General features: G+C 38.0%; 1 protein-coding gene and 1 long non-coding RNA gene across 12 annotated transcripts in view; one reads left to right on the forward strand and one right to left on the reverse strand.

Annotated features, from left to right (window-relative positions):
- The window catches only part of LOC122126259, a 19,691-nt gene extending 12,422 nt beyond the window's left edge, over positions 1–7,269 (forward strand). The window contains exon 3 of the long non-coding RNA XR_006150869.1: positions 7,257–7,269. This is a non-coding gene — a long non-coding RNA (uncharacterized LOC122126259). The remainder of the gene's footprint in view (positions 1–7,256) is intronic.
- Positions 1–17,778, reverse strand: part of Nfat5 (nuclear factor of activated T cells 5) — an 84,703-nt gene that overhangs the window by 12,300 nt on the left and 54,625 nt on the right. For 7 of the 11 annotated variants that reach the window (XM_042700943.1, XM_042700948.1, XM_042700941.1 and 4 more), the window contains 6 exons: positions 16,905–17,095; positions 15,346–15,518; positions 9,445–9,579; positions 9,271–9,323; positions 4,980–5,112; positions 367–450 (listed from right to left, as the gene is read on the reverse strand). In XM_042700943.1, coding sequence (XP_042556877.1) covers positions 367–450; positions 4,980–5,112; positions 9,271–9,323; positions 9,445–9,579; positions 15,346–15,518; positions 16,905–17,095 — 769 coding nt within the window. The remainder of the gene's footprint in view (positions 1–366; positions 451–4,979; positions 5,113–9,270; positions 9,324–9,444; positions 9,580–15,345; positions 15,519–16,904; positions 17,096–17,778) is intronic. The other 4 variants (XM_042700944.1, XM_042700942.1, XM_042700952.1 and 1 more) reach the window with 2 other exon arrangements.

Raw genomic sequence — 17,778 nt, forward strand, 5'->3', positions numbered from 1 at the left:
CAACTTCCCAGCCATTTTTTTTTTTTTTTTTTACTGACAGCTTGCACTCTACCACTTGAGCCACACTTAGTTAAGGTCCAGCTTTTTTTCTGGTTAAGTAGCAATAAGAATTTCTTGGACTTTTCTGTCTGGGCTGAATTAAAACTGCAGCCCTCAGATCCTAATTTCCTGAGTAGCTAGGATACAAGCATGATGAGCCACTGATATCTGGGAGCATTCACTAAATTTAAACAAATACTTATTTTACAAAATGGAAGATACCCTGCTATGAGTTACAAATACATAAAATAACAAAACACTAAGGTTTCCTAGAGAAAATAAATGGGATCACCTAATTGTAATTTTTGAGAAAAATCAAGTTGGTACCTTTCATGGCCTCTTCAAAAGAACAAGGTCTTGCTGGACTAGATATTTCCTTCTTCACTTTTATATTCAAAGCACCAGCTGCTGCTATTTAAAAAAATAAAGTTCATGTATTTATTTAAATTTATTCATCCTAAGAAATGTGAACCTTAAATTTCTGTAATTGGAATATTTTATCATAGAGCATCATTAACTTATTTGGCAGAAATTCTATGCTGAGATTATTTTTTTGTAACAAGTAGTTACAAAACTCACTAATCTCCAAGTGACAAAGCGTATGATCACTTACCAAAACAAAATCCTCCTTGTGACCTATACATGTTGACAGTATCAGCTCAGTAGAAGACTGATATAAAATCAGTTAATATTAGAATACTAGCAAGAAAATTTTCACTTACTTATATATACTAAAAATGCTAATTTGAAAATATTAGTAAATGTTTAAGTTAAATCAAAACAACTGTGATGAACATACTAAATGTGTAATAGTATGAATATTTGGTAATATTTAGGAAAATAAAAAAAAAATAAAACTTTTACTAGCATTCCCTGACAGCTGATGGGATCTAGTCACATCAATTAAATCTTCTATGACAACATTGAATTTAATAAGCCCAGTAAGAGATAATTTCTAAGCCAGCTGCCAGTGGCTCATGCCTGAAATCCTAGCTACTCAGGAGGCCGAGTCTCATAGTTTGAAGGCAGCCTAGGCAGGAAAGTACATGAGACTCTTATCTCCCATTAACCTTGAGAAAACTGGAAGCAGCACTGTGGCTAAAAGTGGTAGAGTGATAACCTTGAGCAAAAGAGCTCAGGCACAGCACCAGGTCCTGAGTTTAAGCCCCACAACCGACACTCTCCCCATTTCCCCACCTCCACAAAAAAAAAAAAAAAAAGAGAGAGAGATCATTTCTAAATGATGAAGTTAAATAAACTAAGTCTGGTCCAAATGTTACACACTGATTTTCCAATGCATTTTAATTAATTAAGTTGATGATTTTTTGAGACAAGGGGTTGCTATGTTGTCCAGGCTAGCCTTAAACTCTTTACTCCAGTGTCATACTTCTGAGCTGGGAGTAATTGCAAAAATCAAAGATTTAAGAATAGGAACTAATACCTGGAAAAAATTATAATTTCTACTATTTAATTATTACTAATTTGTTTATAGCAGCAAAAACTGGTATGAACATACCATTCCTATAAGAATCACCAATGTAGTGCCAAAATAATGTCTAACTTGCTTTCTGTGTCTCAGACTCAAGTACAAAATTAAAGATACTTTAACATTTAAGCAAATGACCTAAGTTCACAGAGCACACACATAAAATGCATAATCTAGTGCTGTACAGCTCCAGAAGGAACATTTACAATTGGCGCTGTGTGAAGCCAGGATATGCTCACTGAGTCCTTTCCCCAATCCAACCTTTGGACCATGTTCTAAGTACACAGGAACCTTGAGTATTGTTTTTTGATGGACTGAAAGTATGGAAATATTACAATGAAATCCATTTTGCCCTCCTTTTTTTGGTCGTGGGGCCTCAACTCTGGGCCTGGGTGCTGTCCCTCAGCTCTTCAGCTCAAGGCTAGAGCTCTACCACTTGAGCTACAGTGCCACTTCCGGCTTTTTTCTTTTTCTGCTTATGTGGTGCTGAGGAATCGAACCTAGGACCTCATGCATGCAAGGCAAGCGCTCTACCACTGAGCCACTTTCCCAGCCCCTTCACTCCTTTTTTAGTACCAGTGAGAGCCTTGTGTTCTACCACCTGAGCTACATCTCCAGTCTGACATTTTGCTAATTAACTAGAGATGGAAATTGTGGACTTTTTTGCCCAGGCTGGCTTTAAATTGAAAGCCCAGGTCTTCTGAGTAGCTAGGATTACAAGAATGAGTCAATAGTGCTTTATACAATGAAACTTTTTTTTTGGTCAGTCCTGGGGCTTGAACTCAAGGCCTGGACACTATCCTTGAGCTCTTTCGATCAAAGCTAGTTTTCTATCAATTTGAGCCACAGTTTCACTTCCAGTGAGACCCATTTCATATTCAAATGTATGTTAACTCAGAAATTAAAAAAGTAGAAAATAATACTTGGTCTTTGAGTATAAACTAGTATTCTTTCTCCTTTTTTTTGGGGGGGGGGGGGGAGGACAGTTGTAGGGCCTGAACTCAGCCTGGGTTGAGGAATCAAACCCAGGGCCTCATACATGCAAGGCAAGCACTCTACCACTGAGACCTTCCCAGCCCCTCTCCTATGTTTTTTGAAGCCAGAATAATTCTAAATTTTAAACTTTGCCTTTTTGGTATTGTTTTTACTTGTGACCTTTTATTCTGTGACAAATAACAAGGGAATTTCATTCATGCTATAAACTATCTTGCATCTTTGTAGCACACTAGTGAAAAATAGTCAATGTTGCAAATTTCAATTATGACTAAAAAAAAGGAACAGACAAAATGAAAAAAAAAAAGTAATTGTTAAGACTAGGTGTAACTCTGCTTTAGTTACTGTTTCTCTTTTTTTTCTTAGATCTTGAATTCAGGGACTTGCACTGGCTTTGTTTGCTTGAGACATGCTTCCAGACTAACTTTTGCTGGTTAATTAGAGAGGAAGTTTTGTATTCTTTTCTCCCTTCAGGTTTCAGCCTCTTGAAAAGATAAGATTACATGCATGAGAAGTTGGTGCCTGATCTGTTTCCCTTTTTTTTTTTGTCTGAATCTTACTATATAGCCCAGATTGGCCCTGAAATTACAATCCTTCTGCCTTTGCCTCTTAACTGTTAGGATTACAGATATGTGCCACTAGCCTGCTTTCCCCTTTCATTTTACATTTTTGAGGCAGGGCCCAGGTTGGCCTAAAATTCTTGGGCTCAAGTGATCCTCCTACCTTAGCCTCTTGAGTAAATGTAACAGAAACCAAGCCTAGACCAATGTGATATGCAAAGAGTTTCCATTTCTAAAACACTCTCCTACCTTTTGTCCTCTTCAGGCAACTAATTTGTAAGTCACTCTTTTTTTTTTTTTTTTGGTCAGTTGTGGGGCTTGACCGCTGGGCCTGGGCACTGTCCCTGAGCTCTTCAGCTCAAGGTGTTGCCACCAGCACCCAACTGTAAGTCACTCTTTAACCAGATATATTCTAAACTTTTAACACATCAATTGTTCCTGATATTTTTATTTCTAAAGCTTTTATTTTACCTAAATGTTAAAATTTTATTTAAAATATTCATTAGCAGTCTTTGACACTTTCATACTTTCAATTACCACACCAAATTTATCTCCTACTCCTCTCAAAATGCACCCCCAGGGCCAGGGCTGTAGTTCAGTGGTAGAATACCTGCTTGCATTCATGAGTCCCTGGGTTCAATAATCATCCACACACACACACACACACACACACACACACACACACAAACATCAAGCTAAGCCAGGTGCTGGTGGTTCACGCCTGTAATACTAATTACTCAGGAGGCTGAGATCTGAAGATCTAAGTCCAAAGCCAGGAAAGTCAGTGAGACTCTTATCTCCAATTAATCACCAGAAAACCAGAAGTGGCACTGTGACTTAAAATGGTACAGTGCTAGCTTTGAGTGAAACTCAGGGCCTGTCATGCTCCACAACTGACAAAAAAAAAAAAAAAAGCTAAATCTAACGATTTCTCAAGTGACACTTTCAATTTTTAGCACATAAAAGAACTCAATGAGGGCTAGGAATATGGTTTAATGCATGCCTAGTATGCATAAAGCCCTATTCAATTCCTCAGTAACACATAAACAGAAAAAGCCAGAAGTGGCACTGTGGCTCAAGTGGTAGAGGACTAACTAGCCTTGAGCAAAAGAAGCTCAGAGACAGTGCCCAGACCCTGAGTTTGTCAAGCCCCAACACTGGAAAAAAAAGGAACTCAATGAAGAGTCATTATTTTTTTGAGGTACTGGAGTTTGAACTCAGGGCCTAATGCTTGCTTTATCACTTAAGCAACTTGGCCAGTATCTGTTTGCACTGGTAAATTTTACAGCAGGGTCTCAAGTTATGCCTTTAAGGCACATGCCATTATGCCCAGCCACTGTGGTTCTTCGCCACTGCACTCGGCCATTGGTTAAATGGAGTCTTGAAATTTTTTGCCAGGCTGGCCTTGAGCTTCTGTACCCTTATCTCTGCCTCCCACGTAGCTAAAATTATAGGCTTGAGCCATCATACCCAGATGAACGATAATTTTTACTGAAAAGTAACTTGCAAGATAGCTCTGAAGAGTTTGATCTCAAGAGCTTTCCTCTTCTTTTCCTTTCCCTCTCTCCATACCCCCCCTTCCAAATAAGACAGGTTTATTAGGAAAATAAAAGTACAATTAAAGGGGTGAGGCTGGCAGTGCAGATAAAGATTGTGCAGTGCAGATAAAGATTGTGCCCTATCCTCTCTTGTATCATTAAAGTATGAGAGAAAATGATTCCATTAAAGTAAGAGCCAAAATTATATCTTTTAGGAAGTAATGCCCCCACAAAACAAATTAATATCAATTTATCTTACTTAGTGAGCAACTTTTTGGTTTTGGCTAGCTAATCTTCAAATTGAAAACAAAATGTAGAAATTAATTATTCACATTAGTTGAGAAATTTCTCATTTTGACATACCTGGGTCTGGAGTGTAAGTGAATGGCTGAACATCATGAGATCTTCCAGCGTTGGTCACCACATATATTCCCACAGATACAGGTAAAGTTATATGTTGGTCATGATATGGGGGAACTTTCACAATAAGATGATTCTAAGAAATAAAAAAGGACAAAAGTCAGAAAATAAGTGGTATTTAAGTTTAAAGAATAACATGTAGTTCCTGTTGGTTGTAAATTTTTAAAAACTCTGATTAGAACAAAAAGAATGTATTTTTATTTTTTTATTATTTTTGGGGGTGTGTTTATGTCTGAGACGAGGAGTCAAACTCTGTACCTCATGCTTTAACTCACTGGCTAGTGCTCTACCAACTGAACCATACCTCCAATATCTTTTGATTTTTTGTTGTTGCTGTTGGTTATGGGGCTAGAACTCTTGAGCCTACGTGCTGTCCCTCAGCTCTTCAGCTCAAGGCTAGCACTCTACCACTTAAGTCACAGAAGCACTTCCAGTTTTCTGGTGGTTAATTTGAGATAAGAGTCTCACGGACTTTTCTGCCCAGGCTGGCTTTGAACCTCGATCCTCAGATCTAAGCCTCCTGAGTAGCTAAGGATTATAGGCTTGAGCCACCAGCACTCAGCTATCTTTGGATTCTTTTTGAAACAAGTCTCACTATGTAGCCAGAGTACTGGGATTGTAGTCATACGCCAAGCTCAGGTGGACAGGTTCCAGGTCGTTAGTCTTCTGATTTCTTTTTTTGTTGTTGGTCATGAGGCTTGAACTCTGGGCCTGTGGCTCTGTCCCTCAGCTCAAGGCTCAAGGCTAGCCCTCTACCACTTGAGCCACAAAGCCACTTCCAGTTTTCTAGTGGTTAATTAGAGATAAGAGTTTCATGGACTTTCCTCCCTGGGCTGGCTTTGAACTTGATTTTGGGGACCAGATGGCTCTGGCAGCAGTAGGGCAGAGTGAGCTCTACTAGGTCTTTATTTTTTTTGGACGTGGGGCTTGAACTCCAGGCCTGGGCACTGTCCCTGGGCTCTTCAGCTCAAGGCAAGCACTCTACCACTTGACCCACAGCACCACTTCTGGTTTTCTGGTGGTTGATTGGAGATAAGAGTTTCATGGACTTTCTTGCCTGGGCTGGCATTGAATGGAGATCCTCAGATCTTAGCCTCCTGAGTAGCTAGGATTACAGGTGTGAGACGCCGGCACCCAACCTAATCCTATGATTTTTTTTTTTTTTTTTTTGGGGGGGGGGTCCAGTCGTGGGGCCTGAACTCTGGCCTAGGCGCTGTCCCTCAGCTCTTCAGCTCAAGGCTAGCGCTCTACCACTTGAGCCACAAAGCCACTTCTGGCTTTTTTCTTTTTGCTTATGTGGTACTGAGGAATGGAACCCAGGGCCTCATGCATGCAAGGCAAGCACTCTACCACTGAGCTACCTTCCCAGCCCCTCCTATGATTTCTTTTTTTTTTTTAATTTTTTTTTTTATTGTGAAAATACTGTACAGAGGGGTTACAATTACATGGGCAAGATAATGAGTACATTTCTTATCAAGCATTGTAGCCTCTTCCTTTGCTTCCCCTTCCCATATCCCTTCCCATCCCCCCCATGATTTCTTTTAAAGTAAAAATTAAAATGTTTAACACCCTGTACCTTGTCAATGTCATCTTATTTCCACTGACTCCTCCAGCTTACTACAATCCAGCACACTGACCATTTCAACCCATTCCTTTAATAAGTAAACTCATGTTGTCTACAATTACAATATTCTTCCTTCTTGTAAAATGTTAAATTCCTTATCCATTCTTACATACCAATGTCATCTCCTTAGAGAAGCTTGCCTGGATTATCCTGTTTTTTTTTCCCCCCCACCAGTATTGGGGTTTAAACTCCTGGCTTGACACATGGTTGGCCTGGCAACACCTCCAGCAGACTTTTACTGGTTAACTGGAGTTGGAATCTCTCAGACTTTTTTGCTCAGGCTGGTCTAGATCCATGATCTTCTGGATCTCAGCTTCCTGAGTAGTTAGCATTATAGGCATGAGCTACTATCACCTCACTTCCATTATATTTAAAGTAGTATCTCTCTTAACATGATTATGTAAGTATTTATTTCTGCAATGGAACTTATCTCTTGAACTTACTGATTTACTTTTTACTTTTTCAAGATTGGAGATACTCTCTCCAATCACAAGAATGTAAGCACCATGAAGAACTACGCTGTTTTAGTTTTCACTGTTTCCTCTGTTAATATATACCATATACAAATATACTTAAACATATTTGTTGGATGAAAGGGAAAACTTTTTTCCAGTACCAGAGAATAGAATAAATGAGTTTGAGAAAGAATAAGTGAGTGTGAGGCAATCCTGGGCTACATAATGAGAATGTGCCTAAATAATAGTTAATTTATGAGGAAAAAATATGTCACTAAGAGCAAAGAAGTTGCCATTTGTTCTGTACAGCTCGATGTGACAGTAGATCACAGTATATCTTACTACTTCTAAGCCACTTTAATTCTCACTTAAAGTCAATGAGTTCAGTTTTTTATCTCCAGGAAATCAAAAATTTTAGTGGTCAATGAATCTTTATTTTAAAAAATGGGGTGGAGCTCATAAGTATTTCACAACACTTATTCAAGAAAACTACATTTCTCTGAAGATAAAGTCAAGTACATTTGACTTTTTCTCTTCTTCTCTAGTAAATTTGTGGAATGCAAAGAATACTAGGAAGCAAGGATTATATTTCATGTCTCTTTCTCTCTCTCTCTTTTTTTTTAACCAATGATCTGACATACAGGTGGCCAAGGGATTAGCATTTAAAATTCACATATGTCTTTCTTATTGATATACCATTCTACTTACTTCAGACAGTGCACTTAAGGAAACCTAACTTGAAATCTTTTAAAAGCCAAAGAAACTTATTTTAATATTAATGCTTCATACTACTTCAACAGAATTAAAAACTCTATAACTGATCTGAATTTAAAGTAAAATTTGGCCAGACACTAGTGGCTCTATATAACCTAGCTACTCAGGAGGCTGAGATCTGAAGATCACAGTTCAAAGCCAGCCTAGACAAGAAAGTCCATGAGATTCCTTTTTTTGGGGGGGGAGGTAGGGGTCACTTGTGGAGTTTTAACACAGGACTTGGGAGTTGTCCCTAAGTTATTTTGCTCAAGGCTAGTGCTCTACCACTTTTTCTTTTTTTTGTGACAGTCCTTGAACTCAAGGCCTAGGTATGTCCCTGAGCTTCTTTTGCTCAAGACTATCACTTGAGCTGAGCCACAGCGCCACTTCTGGCTTGTTCTATGTGGTACTGAGGAACTGAGGCCAGGGCTTCATGCACACTAGGCAAGCACTCTACTGCTAAGCCACATTCCCAACCCATACTTTACCATTTTTGAGCCACAGCTCCACTTCCAGTTTTTGAGTGTTTAATTGGAGATAAGAGTCTCACAGGAACTTTTCTGCTTGGGCTGCCTACAAACCCTGATCTTCAGATCTCAGCTTCCTGAGTAGCTAGGATTATAGGCGTGAGCCACTAGCTCACTATGCTAAGCTTGTTCCTCCTACCCCCACTGCCATATGTACTTTTATATACTACTCCTGCATATGCCTTCTAACTTGCTCATAAACTTGGCATTTTCTTCTGTTAGTCTCAATTTCTATGGGTCTGGTCTTATTTTCTTTACATACTAATTCTTTAATCATTATTCTTTTTTTTTAATGGCTGTTTCTTCTTTTTATTTTGAAAATAACACTTACACATATGAAGATCCTATAAATATATAGAGCTAGTCACACATACCACTACTACCACAAATTTCTTTTCAACAGGGTCTTACCATGAAGCCCAGGCTGGGCCCAAACTTGATGTTCTACTGCCTTTGCCTCCAAGTGTGGAATTATAGGTATGGGCCACCATAGCTAACTCAATCAGATTCTTTAATATGAAGGAAGATACTTCTAAATATAAGTAATTTTAGCAAACATAAAGCATGTGACCCATAAGTAAGTACTCTATAAATATTATTTTCCCTTTGATTTAACTACTTAGTAGATTAAGGATATCCAAATCCTCAAGAAAAAAAATATAAAAATAATTTCATTTATTACCAATGAAAGCCTTTGATGATAACTTGTCATGTGTGGCATCAGAAGAATAAGTTAAAGAAACTCAGAAAAGAAAGTTTAATGGAGTTATATCAATCCCATATATTGATGAATAGAATCTACTGATTTGGGAAATTTTCAGAATAAAACTAAACTTATCAGAAAATAACCAAATTTTAAAAGGCTTAAATTATACCTGATGAAATAATTCCATGTCGATTTCAGCTTCTGATTTCCAAGAGTTTTCATCTGATTGAAATAAAAACAGTTACTGAATTTTTGAACCTCTTTTTGTTTTTTAACTCTGTAGCTATGACTATACAACAAGTGAAACATAGGGACATCTCTGTAGAATAATATGCCTACTTACCAGAAACATTTTCTTGGAAAATAACTTTGGTTCCTTTTAGAAAGTTCTTGCCAATTAAAAACACTTCTTCCTCTCCTTTCACTGAACAGCTATGCAAGCTTTTCTTTAAGATCTCTGGCACTCCAGCTGGCTGAGCTGTAGATACACATAAACATTCCATAAGAAAAACTACCAATACTTCTTTCGAAAACCAACTTGTAATTACATCTCTAGTTTCATGACTTGTTTGTGTTGATCCTTACTTTTTTTTATTCTGAAGCTTAAATTTACTCTAACATATTAATTTCTAACAACTGTCATAAAGTTTTATGGGTATGGATAAATGACTAATTTGAATGTTTTCACTTTAATTCATCTTAGTTTTTCATTACGTGTATGGTAAAAGTTTATAAATATAAACATTTTCCATCTTAATACATGTATATATATATGTATATATATATATATATATATATATATATATACAATTTTTTTTTTTTTTGGTCGGTCGTGAGGCCTGAACTCTGGGCCTGGGCGCTGTCCCTCAGCTCTTCAGCTCAAGGATAGTGCTCTACCACTTGAGCAATAGCGCCACTTTTGGCTTTTTCTGCTTACGTGGTGCTGAGGAATTGAAGCCAGGGCCTCATGCATGCAAGGCAAGCACTCTACCACTGAGCTATCTTCCCAGCCCCTCCACCTTAATACTTTAAAAAATGAAATTGATTTAATAATATAATATTCAATAATACTCAATACATATCCTATGTATTGATATTCATAATATTCAATACATATCCTTTGAGGGAAGGATGGACTTGGAAGGGAAAGGGGAGAATGATGAAAAGGGGTGATATGCAGACGCAGTGTACTTCTAACTGACAAGCTGAATGGTAGCCCCTCTGTATAAAAAAAGATGGAATTAAAGACAAGTTTCAGGCCTTTAAATATGAAACAAAAATCATTTTTTTAAACAGCAAGAGGAAAAAAGCTGGGCGTTAATGGTTCATGACTAATCCTATCTACTCAGGAGACTGAGAACTGAGGATTACAGTTCAAAGCCAGCCCAGGTAGGAAAGTCCAAGTGACTTATTGCCAATTAACAACCAGAAAATCAGAAGTGATGTTGTCACCCAGAGTGGCACCCAGGCCCCCAAGTTCAAGCCCCACACTGACAAAAATAAATAAAAAAAGCAAAAAGAATAAAGTTACTGACAAAAAAAATGCTGTATTCTATGTGCTGGTTCAAACTGAAATGATTTATGAAATATGTGGTAAAACCATAACATTCTACTCCTGCTTTGGAGAAGGACTATCATACAACATTCAGTCAGTTAAAGATGGACTAGTAGAGATGTGTCATACAGAAGCCGTTTTTGCTTTTGCAGACACATGCAAATCTTCCCAAGACTGAATTAGCAGTCCTATGGCTTTCTTTCTTTTCTATATTCCCAATAAGGGTACAACAAAATTCAATTGAGCTTCATAACTTCATGAATTAATTTACTGGGTATTGGGAATGAATTTAGGGCCATGTGCTTTTTAGATCATCACACTGTAGTATCTCTAAAGGCAATGGGTGCTACTCAGATGATTTGTAAGTACCTAGACACAGAATCCAGAGACCCCCATCCCAAAGAGCACCTAAAAATATACAATCTATTTTGGAACAAATAAGTTATCTATCAAGTTGTTTTTTTAAACTAGGAAATTCTGGGATTAAAACATAAAATGCACTTGCTTTTCAATTATAAATTCTTTTACAATTACAAAGTCTAATACCCTTTAGCCTTGAGCAAAAGAACTCAGGGACAGGTTCTAAGTTCTAGCTTAAGGAATGGGACAAAAAGCTGGGAAGGTGGCTCAGTGGTAGAGTGCATGCCTCGCATGCATCGATTACTCAGCACCACATAAGCAGAAAAAGCTGGAAGTGGCACTGTGGCTCAAGAGGTAAAGCACTATCTTTGAGCTGAAGAGCTGAGGGAAAGTATCCAGTCCCAGAGTTCAGGCCCCAGGACTGGCAAAGAAAAAAAAAAAAAAGGAGTAACTTTTTGGCTCTTCCTGTAAGCAGGGGAAGGTGATCCATGAAAATGTAAAAAACAAACAAAAGGACAAAGAATCCAATGGCCATTGTTAAGGCAACAAAAAGTTTTTTTTTTTTTGAGGCCACAAAGCCCAGCATGAATCTTGGCATTAGGCCTCTTTTCCACTGTGTTTCTAGATGTTTCTAAATTCCTGTTTGCTCTCTCCCTGTTACTTCTCTTTTGGGCCCACTTGCTTTCCAATGTCCCTCTCATCTCTACATTTCCTTCTTTTTCTTTTCTCTCTCCTTCCCTCTCTCCCTCCCTTTTTTCCTTCTCTCCTTCCTTCCCTTCTTGTCCTGCAGCTTCTTGTCCTCAGTGCCCAGGCACTGTTCCTCAGCTTTTTTTGTTTCAAAGCTAACACTCTACCACTTGATCCATAGTTCCACTTCTAGCCTTATTTGGTAGTTAATTGGAGGTAAGAGTTCTCATGAAGTTTCCTTCTTGAGCTGGCTTTAAACCATTATCCTCAGATCTCAGCTTCCTAAGCCGCTGCGGGGATTATAAGAATGAGCCCGCTGCGGGGATTATAAGAATGAGCCCGTGGTGCCAGGCTCTAATTCCAACCTTTCATACTAACAATATGAAGCAACAAAACCAGGACACATTTTATTTCCTAAAAGAATCATTTCTCTAAGTGTTGCAAATCTTCAGTCTATTCTTTTCTAGCTATTTAAAATTTCTTCCCTTTAAAAGAAGATATTGCCAATGCTTATCTAAGCTGTTTCTCTAACCAAATAGCAAGTGTGAAGCATACAATAAAAGAAATAAAAAAAACACATGTCCTAACAAATGGCACCCACAAAAGTAAATGGAAAGGACAACATTGGTAATCATGAAACTCCTTAATATATATTGAAATCAACTTTCTAAATTCATAAAATGTCTGAATTATACATTTTAAGTGTCTAGGTATAGTTCTTTCAATAATAATTTCATATCGTTGACTATAGTTCTAGCCACTCAAAGGCCAGGACTTAGATGAAATAGGTTGTACAAAACAGGGCTCAAAGCTACAATTAAAGTGACCATGGTGGCAATATAGCACAGTAGATAAAAGCAGAGGCTTTGTGGGAATCCTGGACTTGCTGTTTACTAGTGATGTCATCTTGAGAAAGTTATTTGCATGTTGCAGTTTCATCCACTACAGAATTCAATCTATGCAAGGTGATGATGAAGGTTACATAATACTTTAAAGTGGCCAACAATATCTTAAGCATAGCAAAGAGTATAAAATACAGGTTTGTTTTTTGTTGGTTGTGGGGCTTGAACTCAGGGCCTGGGCACTGTCCCTTAGCTCTTTTGTTCAAGTAGAGCACTCTACTACTTCAATCCACATTGCCACTTATGGTTTTCTGGTGGTTAATAGAGATAAAGGAATAAAGGGCTGGCTTTCAACAATAATCCTTAGATCTCAGCCTCCTGAGGAGCTAGGAATATAAGCCACTGGTGCCTGGTACACTTGCTTTTTAAAATCAGTATGGTTGCTAACCTAAAGTGTTTAAGTGTAATAATTTCTAATTAAAACAAAGAATGATGTTATTCATAAAAGATGAATAATTTACAAAACTAAAGACATTATAATAAACAACATAAAGCCCATAGCAATATAACAAGCATTTCAACTGAATTATTTTTTTGATCTTTTAAAATCAAACACGTATTTTTTTTTGTAGGTCATGGGGCTTGAACTCTGGGCTTGGGTGCTGTCCTTGTGCTCCTCAGCTCAACGCAAGCGCTCTACCACTTGAGCCACAGCGCCACTTCCGGTTTTCTAGTGGTTTATTGGAGGTAAGAGTCTCACAGACTTTCCTGCCTGGGCTGGCTTTGAACCGTGATCATCTGGCTCAGATCTCAGCCTTCTGAGTAGCTAGGATTACAGGTATGAGCCACCAGCACCCAGCCACATATATTATTATTTTTTTGTTTTTTGGGTCCGGTCGTGGGGCCTGAACTCTGGGTGCTGTCCCTCAGCTCTTCAGCTCAAGGCTAGTGCTCTACCACTTGAGCCGCAGCGCCACTTTCGGCTTTCTTTTTGCTTATGTGGTGCTGAGGAATCGAACTCAGGGCCTCAGGCATACAAGGCAAGGGCTCTACCACTGAGCCACCTTCCCAGCCCCACACATATTATTTTTTTTTAAGCAATATGTAGTAATATATTTCCATAACTCTAGCATTTGGGAAGCAGACACTGAAACATGTCCAATTCAAGGCTAGCCTAGGGTACATAGTGGTCCCAAACTGGAATGAGCTTTTCAAGTTCTGCTGGTGGCTCTAGCCTATAATCCTATCTACTCTGGAGGCGAAGATCTGAGGATCATGATTCAAAGCCCACTGGGAAGGGAAGTCTGTGAGACTAATCTCCAATTAATCTCCAGAAAACTGGAAGTGGTGCTGTGGCTCAAAGTGGTTGAAAGCTAGCCAATGCAAAAATGTCCAGGCACAGCATCTAGGCCCTGGGTTCAATTCTCCTGTAAAACAAAACAAAAAAGCAAAACAAAACCAATGAAGAAACACAGCAAAAGCAAACTACATATATGTATACATACACACAAACACATATACAAAGAGAAGATTCTCCTATTTGTTACCTGTATAATCATCTAAACAATAACTATGATTAAGAACCCTGTAACAACATAATTGAATTTAAATGCAGAAACATCCATATAACATGTTCTTCAAGGTAAGTGATAAAAATTTCACTTCCCCTAAGTCAGTATATTCAATATACATTACATAAAAATTGAACTATGTAAATGGAAGGTAGGGATGGAAAGGGAAAAAATGAGGGAGAATGATAGAATTGGTGACCCTGATCAAGATACATTGTACTCATAATCTAATTTATGGAATTATAACCTCTTTGTACAACTATTTAATAAAAATGTTTTAAAAATTATAATAAAAAAGAATTTCATTTTCCACTTTTCAACAGTATACTACAATCCTGTAATTTGTAGTTAGAATTTCTGAAATGCTGTTAATTACAAAATCCTGCATACTTTACACTTAGCTTCTAAGATAAGTTCTAACAGAGTTATGGACACAATCTGGCACACTGTGAAGATGCTTGGAAAATCCTTTGTCTTTTCAATTTACTTTCATATTCAATTACTTTTTGGGGGTGGGAGGATGGGGAGAAGTGCCAGAGAATCAAACCCAGGCCCTTATACATAGTAGGTAAAGGCTCTACCACTGGGCTACATCCACAGCTCCAATTACTTTTAAAATAGATACATGATGAGAACATAAAACTACATGTACCTCTGACTTTTATCTCAACTACTCACCTATAGTTGGCTTTAATAATATCAACATGTTTTTTTTCCCTTAAGAGACAGAGGCTTGCTGGGCGCCAGTGGTTCACGCCTGTAATCCTAGCTACTCAGGAGCTTGAGATATGAGGATCACCGTTCAAAGCCAGACCAGGCAGGAAAGTCCGTGAGACTCTTATCCCCAATAAAACACTCAGAAAACTGGACGTGGCACTGTGGCTCAAGTGGTAGAGCGCTAGCTTTGAGCTGAAGAGCTGAGGGACAGTACCCAGGCCCAGAGTTCAGGCCCCACAACCAGCCCCCCCCCAAAAAAAAAAAAGAGAGACAAAGACTTGTTATGTCATACAAGCTGGCCTAAAACACAGGGGCTTACGTGATTCTCTTGCATTAGCCTCTCAAATAGTTAGGACCTTAGGTAAGCCTAGCTCTTTAATTTAATATAGTTTTGGATTTTCAAATTTTACATGACCACAAGCTGGAGTCTATGAAACATCTAAAATTTAGAGACCGATAGAAAAATAAAAAACCTCTCTGTACATTTAATATTTCTATATATTCTTACTTACTACACAAAATTGGAGAAGAAGGTGTTTGCAATGTCAAAGTGGAGCCATCTTTTCTTGTGATATTAACTCGAAAAACCAATCTGGCACGAGTGCTTTTTTTCTTGGAACCAGCAATTCCTATTCTGGCTTCAACATCAGCATTCCTCAACTTCAATATCCCTACACAGTCCACCCTAACACAGAAAAAAATTATGAATTGACATGATTGTAAATGAAGCACAATGTTATTAAATTAGATTCTTTTAAAGAAAACTATGCTTATCTATTAATTTTTAAATATGCAATATAGTCATAAAATCTAAAGTCACAAAGTACAGAAGGGAAAATTTTAAACATTCATAGTTCCTAACCAACTGTTTGCTATAATGGAAGAAATAATAAATAAAAAATCACTATTTTAAAATCTGAATACAAGTAATGCCTTGTAAGACATTTTTTAAAATTTTTATTATTATTATTTTTTTTTGTTGGTCGTGGGGCCTGAACTCTGGGCCTGGGCTTTGTCCCTCAGAGCTCTTCAGCTCAAGGCTAGCATTCTACCACTTGAGCCACGGCGCCACTTCCAGCTTTTTATGGTTATATTGTGCTGAGGAATTGAACCCAGGGCCTCATGCATGCAAGGCAAGCACTCTACTACTGAGCCACCTTCCCAGCCCCAAGACATACATTCATTCATTCATTCATTCATTTATTTTTGCTTATGTGGTGCTGAGGAATCAACTCAGGGCCTCATGCATGCAAGGCAAGCACTCTACCACTGAGCCACCTTCCCAGCCCCGCCCAAGACATTTTATTTTATTTTTTTCGCCCAAGACATTTTAAAACAATTAATTTAACTTCGTTTTTGCAGCTTATATAGACATTAAAATAGAATAGGTTTACTTTTTCTGCGGGGGGGCGGTATATGTGTAGTAATACTTGAGTTTGCACCAGGGTTTCTTGCTTGCTAAGAAGCACTCTACTGCTGAGATATGCTTCTAGGCCTTTTTTCCACTGGTTATTTTGAGCTAGGGTCTAAGATTTTGCTGTAGTCATCACATATTCTAACAATGATCTGTGACCCCAGTCTCTATTGCTTTTTTCCTTACAGGATCTTTCTACATACCCTCTGCTAACCTCAAATTTGCTATACACCTGGCTTTAGCATCCTCCTAAGGGCTAGGATCATAGGCGTATAACACCCTATCTGGCTTTTCTCTATTTTAATGACCAGTATTCTCTTCCTTTCCTCTTCTACTACATATACTTAATTTAATAAATCAAACTTTTACTTTCTATATTAATATTATAAATCTCAATAAGTTCAAAAATTTCCAAAAGCCAGCATTCTACCTGGTTTTCTTTTCTTTATCTTTCACCTTGGCAAATGGTAAGATTTAAATTTAACCCATTTACATTCTATAGTAATCACTTTATATGTACAATTACTAAAACATTTTAGTAAAATCCTTAACGTGTTAGAATTTCATTTTCTTTACACTATTACACTAGAAACCGAGATATTTTTCTGCCCAGGACAAAATACAATATATAAAGAAAAGCTTGTACTAAGCACTTACGCCAGTGTCATATTGTTGCTAGGGTCAAGGCCAACTTCTATCACAGTGGTACCCTCAATGTCTACTTCTTTGCAGGGAGTTGTATTTCGTCCAGTTACCCTACAGGCTTGATAAAATCCATGTGGTTTCACTCGGCCAGAATCGTTGCCCACAAACACCTGCAACACTACTGGTTCATTATGGCCTTCCAGCTGGAAACAAAAACCATGAAACAGAAAAGCACTAATTACCATTTCAAATGAGCTATTTATAAAATTAAATATTTAAGACTAAAATCCTTTATTTGTAACTAGATTAAAATAAGTAATTTAAATCCTAAAGGAAAACAGGTCAAAAAATTGTTTGTGTGGTGCTACTAATCCAAATTCAAAAATGCTACTCAAACACTCTACCACTAAAAAATTTTTGTGTGTGTGCAGGTCCTGGGGTTTGAACTCAGGTCTGGTTGCTATCCCCGAGCTTCTTTTTGTTCAAGGATAGTGCTCTACCACTTGAGCCACATCTCCATTTCTGGTTTTTTGGTTGGTTGTTAGACTTTCCTGCCTGGGTTGGCTTGAAACCATGATCCTCAGATCTCAGCCTCCTGAGTAGTTAGGATTACAGATACAAGACACTAGTTCCCAGCTCCTAAAACTTTTTTTATAAAGGAGCCGGGGTCAGGTGATAGTGTTCATGCCTATAATCTTAGAAATTCAGGAGGCTGAGATGTAGAGGATCAAAGTTAGAAGCCAGTCTGGGTAGAAAAGTCTGTGAGATTACAACTCCAATTAATCAGTTAAATGCTTGACTGGAGAAATGGCTCAAGTGGTTGAGCACCAGTTAAGCAAGCATGTGAAGAGTTTGAAGCCTAATTCTTCTTAAAAACAATGTTTGG

This window comes from Dipodomys spectabilis, unplaced genomic scaffold (assembly GCF_019054845.1).
Source record: "Dipodomys spectabilis isolate Male_0828 unplaced genomic scaffold, ASM1905484v1 ptg000273l, whole genome shotgun sequence".
Lineage (NCBI taxonomy): Eukaryota > Metazoa > Chordata > Mammalia > Rodentia > Heteromyidae > Dipodomys > Dipodomys spectabilis.